The sequence below is a fragment of the Varanus komodoensis genome, unplaced genomic scaffold (genome assembly GCF_004798865.1).
Source record: "Varanus komodoensis strain SLA01 unplaced genomic scaffold, ASM479886v1 scaffold74, whole genome shotgun sequence".
NCBI lineage: Eukaryota > Metazoa > Chordata > Lepidosauria > Squamata > Varanidae > Varanus > Varanus komodoensis.
In genome coordinates this window covers 426,185-437,502 of record NW_025336401.1, presented here as the reverse complement: position 1 = coordinate 437,502, position 11,318 = coordinate 426,185, and the positions used below count along the sequence as shown (strand labels likewise).

At 59.5% G+C, this 11,318-nt stretch overlaps 1 protein-coding gene across 1 annotated transcript in view; it reads right to left on the bottom strand.

The window, feature by feature from the left end:
* Positions 1-11,118, bottom strand: part of TSC22D3 (TSC22 domain family member 3) — a 13,579-nt gene extending 2,461 nt beyond the window's left edge. The window contains exon 1 of the mRNA XM_044452682.1: positions 10,770-11,118. Coding sequence (XP_044308617.1) covers positions 10,770-11,101 — 332 coding nt within the window. The 5' untranslated portion in view covers positions 11,102-11,118. The remainder of the gene's footprint in view (positions 1-10,769) is intronic.
* Positions 11,119-11,318: the final 200 nt, after the last annotated feature.

The window sequence follows — 11,318 nt, the reverse complement described above, 5'->3', positions numbered from 1 at the left end:
GTCGACCGACCCTTCCTGACGACCCCCCGCCATACAGCGCCCGCTCGCAGCCGCACTGGCGGGAGCGGCGCTCGCGGAGCCCGCGAGGAACACGCAAGGCCCCCGCCGAGCCTTCCAGCGGCTCTCACGGTCCCCGCAAGGCCTCGCACCCGCAGCTGCGAGCTCGGAGCAACTGCCTGCGTGCGGCCGCGGCCGCGAAGGGAGCGTGCGGCGGGCCTGCGAGCGCTGCCCGGCCGTGCCCGGGCGGCGAGCGGGCTGCGGAGGGCGGCCATGCACGCGCGCTCCGTTCGCTTGCCGAGGAAATCTCGCGGGCATGTGCAAAACAAAGAAGTTGAAAAACAAACCCTGTGTTTGTTTTTCCTTTGCAACAGGGGAGGCTCGTTCCGGAGATGCAAAGTACCGCCAAGCGCAAAACTAGGTCGGGGCTCGCGATTACATAACACGGCACCAAAACATGTTGTGATTTCCCCGAGCCCCGCGGGGCTTCGCGCACTCCGTGGGCTGCGAGGGCCCCTGGCGGCCGCGCTCCGCATCGCGCCCAGCCCGGGCCCCCGCGCGCACCGCGCAGCTCCGGGGGTCGTGGCGCCGGGCGGCGGAGTGGCCCTGCGCTTTGGGGGCCGCTGCAGCCGCCCCAGTTCCCCGGGAGGCGCCCGCGGATGTCGCCCTGGCCTGGTGGCAGGACCACCTCGGAGCTGGATCGCCAAGCATCCAGCTTTTCCCTCCATCTGTGCTGGTCTGCAATTTCTATAGTGGCCCTTGCTGACTGGGAATGATAGGACTTGCAGTCTAACACATCTGGAGCACACAGGCAGGGACGGGGTCGCTCAGACCTTTATCGAAATGCAGCAGCAAGAAACCCGTGTGCATTGGCTGGGCCATCAGAAGTGTCCCTGCTGCTGGGCAGTCCCTGAACTTTTTTGCAGAGCGCCCGAGTCGCCTCTTGGAGGTGGAGGGCACCCCAGGCCCTGCCACTCAGGCAGGAACTGCACCACTTCTGGAGGCTGGTGGTTGCCCTGTCGGACTGCGCGTACTGCCAGGTAATCGCCCACGCGCCGTTCTGGGCTCTACAGAAGTCCCACCACCTGTAGCAGAGCTGGGTACCTGGTGCGGCTCCCGAGGCCTTGTCCTTCAGCTCCCATCGTCCTTCACCATCTGTTGTGTTGGCTAGGCCTGAAGGGAGCTGTAGGCCAGAACTGGCAAGGGCGCATGTGGCCCTTTTCGGGCTCGTCAGGGTGGCGCATCAGCTCTTCTCCAGGCTCAACATGCCAGACTCCTTCAGGAGCCCTGGAGTGCCAGTCTTGTGCTACTGCCGGCATCGCTGCTGCACAGGGGCACCACACGCCCCACAGATTTGTGCATGCAGTTACACCTCCGCAAAACACACGCGAGTGGCGCGCACTCGCTCCGCCCGTTCTCCTCTTGCTTCCTTGCCAAGCCGCTCCCGTCAAGGTGTCCGGTCACACGTGCAGCGCATGTGTCTGCAGAAAGCCGCAGGGAACCGTGCACATGGCACGGTGCACAGCTTTCCACGAGGCATCCCTGAGGAAGCTTCACACACGGCGGAACCTCCTCTGGCTGAGGATGCTCAGTCCAGCTGATCAGGGCAGGGCCGGAGCCAGGCGTCCCTGCAAGCCGGTGCCCCTCCTGCTGGCCCCCTCCCCAGAGTTCCCCACCCCAGGCCCACGGCAAGGGGAGCGCTGCTCCGTGCCCGGCCTCTCGCGCACGGTCTCTCGCCTGTTGCCGTCCTGCTCAACAGCACGAGTGCACGGAGGGTCTGTGGTGTGTGGGACTTGCTCTGCGCGCAGCCGGCAAGTGGCTGAAGCGGAGGAGGAGCGGTGCAAAGCCAAGCTGCTGGCCAGCGGCACTGCAGAAGCTTTGGCTTGGAAGAGGTGCCTGGGGGTGCAGCAGAGGTGGCCCCGGATCTGGCAGGCAGCCTGCCCCACACCGGCTTCCACAGGCAGGGCAAAGTTGGGGGCAGCACTCGCTTCCTCCTCTGGGGAGAAGTGCCACCACCAAGCTTCTGCCTACTGCAAGCCACGGCTCCTCTCTGCAGAAAGAAAACCTGCTGAGTCTTAAAAGGGACTTTTGAGTCCTTTTGCAGAGGGACATTCCAAGTGAGGCTCTGCAGGGCTGCCTGAGCTGTGGCACATGGGCACCGCAGAAATCCCACGCATGCTGCAAGATTTGGGCTGGGCCCAGGCCTCTCTCACCCAGTGCATAAGCTACCGTCCATGCGGGCCTTGGAGCGCCATCTGTCAAACAGGGACCCTTGTCCCCCCCCCGGGTGCGTGCGAGGGAGAATAGGGTGCTTTCCAAAAGGTGCTGGAGAATGATAATAATTCTAATAATAACTTCTGAATGCTGGGGGCAGCCAGGAGGCTGTCTGAGCCCCTCCCAAATCAAGCTTGGCCTCTTGGCTGGCTATTTTTCACAGCTCGCGTCTGCCGCGAGGACTCTTGGCCGCTGGAGCGCAAGTCGGCTGCTTGGCAGGCTCCCCCTTCCAGCTGCTGGGCGGCTGCTCTCTTTGATAGAGGCCCTGGCAGTACTCCCAGTTCTTGGCTTGCTGGCACGCCGGCAAACAGCCCAGGCGGGGCCCGAGTGCAGCTGCCCGGTCCTCCCTCAGCTCTGGGAGGAGCCCTCCAGCCTTGGGAGCTGAGCTGAGCTTGGGAGCTGAGCTGCTGAGCTTTCGGGGGATCCCTGAGCCCCGGAGTGGTGATGACGGCCGGCCCCAGTGAGCGTGGCGGCAGCCCCTTCCTCCGTCCTACCTTCTTTGGAGTCGGCCCTGGCCGTCAAGCCCCACCGGAGCCATGCACCGCCCTGCATGGGGCAGGAACCTGCCTCTGGCACATCAACGGCATGGATTTCACACGTGTGAATCCACTTGGGATTTTAAAAATGCTCTGAAAAAGGAAAGCAGCGCTTCCTTCATGCCACAGTGCCTCACTTGTTCAGAGGGGGCCCCAAAGCAAGCTCCTCTTCTGGAACTGATAGTCACCCACCGTTTTAAGCGGTGGGAGAGGACCATGGGACAGACTGAAACAATGCGCACCATTTTGCCGCCTCTCAGGATGATACACTGGCTCTGCCGAACGCGCAGCCATTGCTCTAAAAGGCGCCTGCAGACATTCTAGCTCCTGCTGGCCATGTTTCAGGGCTTAGCAGCACCACGGGACGACTGGGGGGCTACGTTTTCCCTGTTTCTGATCCTGGCCTGGCTGGTGAGGAGCGGCCTTCACAGGGCAGGCGTGCGCTAGCCGCTGTGGCACCGCACAAGCTCTTACTGGGGCAAGATGGGGACCCCCAGAAAGCCAACACGGTCTGGGCACAGCAGCTCCGGAAAAGGGGACCCCCAGCCCTTCCTTCAGTGGGCGAGTTGGCCCTTTCTGGCCGGAAGGCAAAGGGCCACTCCCTGCAGGACCAGACGAGAGAAATGGCTCTCGGGTGGCTCACAGGCCTCCCTGGGCCTGGCTAACCGGGAGGGGAGGGAAGAGAAGCCCCAGCATGCCGGGAAACCCCGCTCTGCCCCCGTGCTGTGTGTCTCCCGGGTCCTTCCACTGGGCCACGTTCTCCTGCCACCTTTAGCCATTCCAATTTTTAAAATGCGGATTTGATTTGATGGTACTTGCATTGCCATCTGTTTTGTTTTTACGGATTGTCGCAAACTGCCCAGAGAGCTTCGCCTAGAAATGAAGGAGAGAGCAGCATGCTCCTGTCTGGAAAGATGCTTGGGGAAGACGCTGCCGCCAGCAAGGGCCCCCTCCCCGCTCGGTCTTTCTGCCGGGCAGCCGGCTGGTCTGGCCAGAGGGGCAGGTGGGTGAGTGAGCACAGCAACCCCACTTCCCCTGCCCAGGAGGGCAGGAACCACGCCTGGGAGGGGCAGCCCCAAGGTGGGGGCAGGCCTTTGCAGCCCCCGGGCCTCCGCGTTCGCTGCCCCGCTGCTGAGTGCACCCCTGTCCCCCAGAGGGCTTCGCCCCCCGCCCCCCGGGTTGCCCTGCTTGGCACTCACTATGTCAGGTGGCTGCATGGCGCCGCTGCCAGCCTGCCCCGCTTCTGCCAGCCCAGAGAGGGCAGTGTCCCGGCCACTGCGCATGGTGCCAGCTCGGCGCACGAGCACCTCGGCTCACGACCAAATCGGGCCGTGAGCAGAAATTTCAGGAAAATTTTTCCTCGGGTCGCGAACTCTGTATCGGGTGACAAACGTGATCACACCCGTCTTCCCTGTGATTTAAAAAAAAATATTACAGAATGGATTAACCTTCTTTACATTGACCCTTATGGGGAAATTTGACTTGGCTCACGACCACTTTGGGTGGCGACCAGAGTTGTGGAATGGATTAAGTTTGTGAGCCGAGGTGCCAGTGCATCTGCAGCGCCCCTAAATACCAAGGGGCCCCTTTCCACGCCTTGAGTTTTCACTCTTGAATGTGCCAAAAACTCAGAAAAGAATGGGCTGCGGACATCCCTGCCCTCTTCCACTAGAAAAGGAAAGCAAGCCACGAGATCGTCACACTGGTACTGCAGGTGTGGTTTTGCGTGGAAGCAACAGAAGGGAGCTGGCTGGCGTGGAGGTCTCCCGCCTCCCGCCACTCTCTCTCCCCCCACCCATGTTTCAGGCTGCATGACACTGGCTTGGGGAACAGCCACCGGGCCTGCCCCCCCCATCCCCTGGGGGTCCCACGGAGCAGCAGGGCTTTCAGCCACAACATCATCTTGCATGAGAACCTGCCCTAGGCTCCCAGCAGGGATGTGCCAAGCCGCCTGCCTCCTCCGCAGCGCTTTGGGGGCTGAAGGGGAAGGTGCTGCTCCTCTTCTTCAGCCCCCGCAGCTGTCAGGGGGACTCGGGCAAGGCACGAAGCACCCGGCAGCCGGATTGGGCCAAAGACTTCCAGGGTGGTCACTTGGGGACCCAGTGGGAGCCCCCCCCATCCAAGAGTGCCCCCCACTCGCGCATTCCTCCGCAAGAGGCTGGTTGAGGCTCCTGTCCCTGCACTGCGCCCTGGAAGGCCCACCATGCCACTTCCAAGGGCAGTTTTGCAGGCGGAGTGGGAGCAGAGCCCTCCGCTCTCGCCCTGCCCCCCCTTCCGTGCTGGTCCCACTTCTGGCCGCCTTAGGAAACAATGGACAGGAAATGAACACGCTGGGAGTGCGGCTCCTGCCCCCACAAGAACCTGCGCGCACCGTGGGCACAGAGCGAGCGGGCAGAAGAGCTGAGTGTGCGCTTTCAGGCCCTGGCGGAGGATGCTCCGGTTGCATAATCTCTGGCTGGCTTCTCCCGGGCCGCTGCCAGGGCTTGGGTGATTCAGCGTCACTCAGCACTGCTCCAGCGGCATCTCCCCTGGCTCTGCCTCCTCGGCTCCCACAACAAGCTCTGGGGAACGGGGAAGGCGCAGGAAGGGCGGAGGGGTTGTGTGGGGCCGCGTGGAAGGGGGCGCCCTTGCCTCCCCTGGCAGTGCTGCTGGGAGGGCAGGGCAGGGCAGGGCGACTGCCCGAGCCGTTTCAGTGGTGCTGCTTTGCAGGCCAGCGGGCCAGACGTGTCTCCTGCCATTAATAGCCACCCAGAGGGCCTGATCATTTCAGCCTGAAGCTGCAAACTGAAAGCGTTACATGTGTTAATTTGGGTGCTATTCAGTTGGCTTCCCTTGGCCTTATCCCCACATTCTGAACAGCTCGCCTGCTTTGACTATAATCAGGCTCAGAGTTGTGGGAATTCTGTTTTTCACATAAAAGAGAAGAGACTGGGATTGGGAATTTAACATCTCAAAAATGTCAGCTTTCATGTGCCTTTCATTTTCTTTTTAAAATCAAGTTTCTAGTCCATAAGACTGAAACAGACAGAGCTGAAATCATCTGAATACAGAAGTTTGACAGTTCTATTTTAAAAATGGTACCTGCAAAAGATAGAAGGTTATGGTGAAGTTACCGAGATGAAAATAAATAGAGAAAAGACGAAATTGCTGGTGAAAAATCTTACATTGGAGCAGAAAATGACCTTGATGGAACAAGTAGATCTTCAAATTGTTAAAAAGGTTAAATATCTGGGAATTCTTCTTACAGCTAAATGTACTACATTGAAAGAAGATAATTATGTTAAACTATTTAAGGAAACTAAGAGTGATCTGGAAAAATGGGCTAATTTGCAATTATCATTGTTGGGAAGAATAGCAATAGTCAACACGAATATATTACTAAAGCTCTTATTTTTATTATTCCAAACAATTCCCATAAAAATTGATAAAACATTTTGACGATCTAAACACTCAGATTTTGAGATTTGTATGGCAAAAGAAGTAACCAAGGATTAAATTGAAAATGCTTCAGGAGGCCAAAGGGAATGGGGGCTTTGACCTTCCTGACTGGATGTTGTATTATCAAGCTTCTGTCTTCATGTGGCTAAAAGAATGGATAACCTTAAGGAATAAGAGAATCCTTTATCTCGAAGGGCATGATCTACAAATGGGTTGGCACGCTTATAGGTGGTATGAGAAGTGTAAGACACATGGCTGTTTCTTAAATCATTATATTAGAAAGTCATTCATGTCGGTGTGGGAAAAATTAAAGACAAAGCTGTATATTAAGTTGCCGAGATGGCTTTCCTCTATGGAAGCTCTTGTATATCCAAATGCATTGAATTTTGATACAATTGTGAGATAAGATGATATTTTGGATAATGATGAAAGATTGAAATCGAATCAAGAATTACAAAAGCAGGGTATTGATAGCTCTTGGTGGCATAAGGTTCAAATACAACTGAGATATTTTAAAGATTATAAAATGAGTGTTTTTTATAAGGAATTAACATTTGATCAATTGATTTTAAAATCAGATGAAAAAATGATTAAAAGACTGTATAATTTTCTTTTGGATATGAGAATGGAAGATGAACAAGTTAAGGAAACTATGATAACATGGGCACAAAATTTTGGATAAAATATTGAGTTACAGAAATGGCAAAAGTTGTGGGAAAGAAATATTAAGGTAACCTTAGCAACCTCATATAAAGAAAATCTTTATAAAATGTTTCATTGATGGTATTTATTGCCAAATAGATTAGCAAAAATGTTTCCAAATATGTCAAATGGATGTTGGAAATGCAAACATAAACCTGGTACTTTTTAGCATATGTGGTGGACTTGTGATAAGACAAAAAAATACTGGGCTAAAATACATACATGGCTTGAGGAAATGTTACAAAAATCTTTAATGTCTGAACCTGAAGTTTTCCTGTTAGGCATTGTGCCTGATGTCGACAAGCAAGCAGCGTATCTGGTTCTACACGTAATCACTGCGGCAAGGATTGTGTTTGCCCCACATTGGAGGAGTGAAGAACCACCTTCTGCTGAACTGACTTTTAAAGAGATCCTGGATTGGGCTGAAATGGACAGGCTGACTTTGTCTCTGAAGGAGAAAGAGGATACATGCTTCTGTCAAACTTGGAACTCCTTCTATTATTGGCTAGAGAAACGGGACTATGCGTAGATCTGAATAGGGCTATGGATTGTTATAAATAAAAAAAAAAAAATGGGGGGCTGACCCAGTATGTCTGATGTCTTTGATGATTGATCCTTTTAGTTTTTTAGTTTGTTGAAAATAACAATAAAGCTTATTTTTTAAAAAATAAAAAGTGTACCTGCAGCCTTAGCAACAAGTGAGCTACTGAGTGCTCTTTTGATTTGGGAGAAAGAACACATTTTGACAACACATAAGCAAAATCATCTCAGCCACCGAGACATCTCAGGTAGCCAGGAAATTCAGGGCTGGAAAGCACGGGAAGATTGCAAAGGGACCAGGGCAGCCTCCAGAGCCCCTGCGACATCCCGCGAGCGACTCAGCACGGTTCCTGGACACCCTGCCCAGAAGCACCCACCGCAGCTCGTGCCCCAGGCGCGGGAGAAGCGCCACCGAGCGCAACTGGAGGTGCGGGAAAGCAGATCTGCAACTCTCAGGAAGGCCTCCTCCGACCGAGAGAGCCGAGGTGACTCACGTGCCTTAAAGGCTTCCTGTCGGGGCACCTGCTTCCCCACCTGCGGGGGAGACCTGCAGCTTCCCCAAGACCCCAAGGGAAATGCAGGGCCAGGCAGGGCAAGACCGGCGCTGGCCAGAGTCGGTGGCTGTGGAACATCTGCTGACATGGCTGCAGGCACCCCATTTGTCCTCCGGGTTGCTATCTGCCCTTTTTGAAATGCAAGCCACACGGGGCAATTCCTACACGGAAGAAAGGCCCCGGGCAGCACAAGCCCAAGCCAGCCCAGCTCAGCATCCTCCCTCAGCAGCAGTCAGCCAGTGCATGCCGGGCCTGAAGGGGGCTGCCACGAGGGGCTCTGAGCCGCGAGGGCTAGCACGGCCTCCCTGCTCAGGGTCTCTGCCTGCCAGGTCCTGGGGAGAGAAGCAGAAGGGGGACACCGCCCTCATGCGCTGCTCCTGGGCCCCCCGCACGGGTTGGCTCCTGTCCGGCCAAGGTGAGAAGCCGGGGCTGGGCTAGAGGCCCTCTGGCCCAGTTTCCGGGCTCTCCGCGCCTTCCCACTTGTGTGTCCCAGACGGGCGGCGGTCTGTGCGGAGGCTCCACGGAGCTCCAGGGCAGCAGACCGGCCGGGCTGCCGGCTGCCTCGGTGTCCCCGGGGCCGGGGGCAGGACGCCTCCTTTCGTCTGCGTCTGTCCGTGCGGCTTCTGCGCCTGCTGCTATCAGCTCAAGCCACGCCTCAGCTGTGACAGACGCAGATAAGCCGCCTGCCCAGGGACCCCGCGGGCCTCTGGGACTGGCCTGGAACGCCGGGGAAGCGCACCCAGCAGCGTCAGTGGCACGCAGGCGGCCCTGATGCCTTCCGAGGTCCTGCTCCAGCCCCCCTCCCAGACGGAACAGCCCTGCTGCCGGCCGAGGGGGCAGCACCGAAGGAGCACTTGGCGTGCTGGGCCTGTTCTGGAGCGGGAGGAGGCAGGAAGCCCTCCTTGGGGCCCACGTCCAGAGGAAGCTGCCCCCCCCCCCACAGGGGTGGGGAAAATGCTCGGATCCAGGCGGGGAGCAAAGGGCCACAGGCTTGCATCTGAGGGCGTTTGCCTTTTCTTTCTGAAGTGATGGGGGGGCAAGTCTTGGTGCCCAGCTCAGCCCCCACTCCTCACTGGCCTGGCTGAAGAGGAAAAGGATCCAGCAGTGCCCAGCCCAGGCGGCCAGACTTCCGTCCTTCCCTCCCCTTGGAGAAGGCTCTGGGAAGGAAGCAGCTTGCAAACCAGGGCAGAGAAATCTTTGCAGCGCTTCCCCACTGTTGTTTTCACTTTTGCTGCTCTCCCCAGCCAGCCGGGGCCTGTACAGCCTCCACAGCCAGGGAGCTGGTGCGCCACGGGCATGCGCATTGCCTGGCCCCTCCCAGAGCCTCAAATAAGGCCAGAAAGGGCTGGCTCTTCCGTTTCTAGCAGCCGCTCCCGGCATGGCCTGCCTGCCAGCGCCGCCCCCTGCAGCCAGCCCCCCGCAGGGCCCGTGCCACAGACGTGGGAAGACACGTGCAGCGGCGGCAACGGCGGCTCCAAGCGGGGTGTGGGTGTGTGCTGGGCGCACGTGGGCAAAGCTGCTTGCTTTGGGCAAGCAGCCGCTCAGGTACGCAACCCACGCGTGCGAGACTCTGCGCGTGCTGCACGCCGGCTGGCCATGGTGGGAAAGCTGCCCGCTGCGAGCAAGGGCAGCACCCTGGGGGCCCAGGGGATCCTTCCGGGGGCCACCTGGACCTTCAGGGCTCCCTGCGGGGCTTTCTCAAGACCCAGGCCGTCCTTCCTGCATGGGATCCCCGCAGAAAACCTCTGCCCGGAGCACGGAGAAGAGGTCTCCCTGGGGAAGAGGGAGCCCCTCCAAGGCTGCACCTTGGCTCAGCAGGGCTTCCCCGTGCATGCCCACAATGGCATCCGACAGGAATTCCTCTGTTCCCAGGAACAAAGAATCCGCTGAACCTGCTCTTTAGCCTGGTCCCTCCTGGGAGCCACGCTGTGCTCCCAGCCAAGGCTACCCAGATGGGGAGAGGCGCCTGGCACTGGCTAAGCATGACCCTTGGATGCCCTGGCCAGAGCAAGACCCCCTGCCTTTCACCTGCAGCCAACCCCCTCCGCCAGCCTTGGCTTTGGGCTGCCAGGACTCCTGGATCCCCAGGCCCTTCCCACGCCAGGGCACAGGAGCTGCTTCGCAGGCGCTCTCCCTGGCGCAGCCGTGTCCACTCGGAGTGGCAGCAGTTTTCCCCACTCCCAGGGGCCCCTCTCACTCGCCTCACGCTAGCTGAACGGGGACGGCTCTGGGGTTTCGGCGTGCCAGGCAGAGACCCGTGGGCCCCACCTCCGCCCGGCCTGCACTCCCCTCACCTGCCTTTCCACTGGCCATGTCTAGGAGGCCACACCCGGCTCCTGGCCAGGCTTGGGCTGGGAGGGCCACGGGCTTCAGGAGGCCAAGGCAGGCTCTCTGGCTTCAGGCGCTGGTGGGTGCGGTCCTGGTGGCTTCCCTGGAAATGGGGCAAGGAGCAGCCCTGCGGCGCCTGCACCTGCCGCTTGCTGTGTGCACGCACCTGGCAGCTCACCCGCGTCCACGCAGCCCGGCGGCAGGAGCTCCCGCGCTGTGCCGAACGAACGAACGAACGAACGCAAGCTCGCCCCTTGGGCCCGGGGCGCGCCTGCCGCGGCTCCTTCCGGCCACGGGCGGCTCCTGGCCAGCCCCCTTGGCCCTCCCCAGAGGACCGAGCGCGACGTCCCACCCAGCTGCCGCCGCTCCTGGCTGGCGCCCCGCGCCCAGGCAAGCTCACCCGCTGTGGAAGAAGAGCAGGATGGAGAGCAGCGTCTGGTCGATGTTGCGGTTGCAGACGCCCTGGTTCAGGAGGTAGCAGGGGTCCCGCACCACCGGCTCCAGGGAGTCCTGGCACAGGAGGTGGCTCAGCTTGTCCGCGTTGAAGTCCTGGCAGAGCAGCCGCTCCCGCAGCTGCAGGAAGGGGCTGGGGCCGGTGCCCCGCGGGCTGCCCGGGGGGTTGTTGTTGAAGCCCAGGGGGCTCTCCGGGCCGCCGCGGTTGGCCAGGTCCAGGCAGCAGCTGCAGCAGTCCAGCCCCACGGGGGAGAGGCACTCCTCCGCAGGGGCGGGCATCCCGGGCCCCGCCAGGGCGCCGCCGGTGGGGCCGGCAGCCGACTTCGGGCGCTCCGCCGCGGGCAGACGGGCTCCTTCCACGCGGGGCACGGCGGGGCGGCGGGACTCCGCTCGGCAGGGAGCCTTGCGCGCCCCCGGACCGGCCGCCTGCCGCGCGCTGCCTCGCTGGCACGGCCGGGCGGCTCCGCGGCCGCCTGCCCTGCCCGCCCCGGAGCGC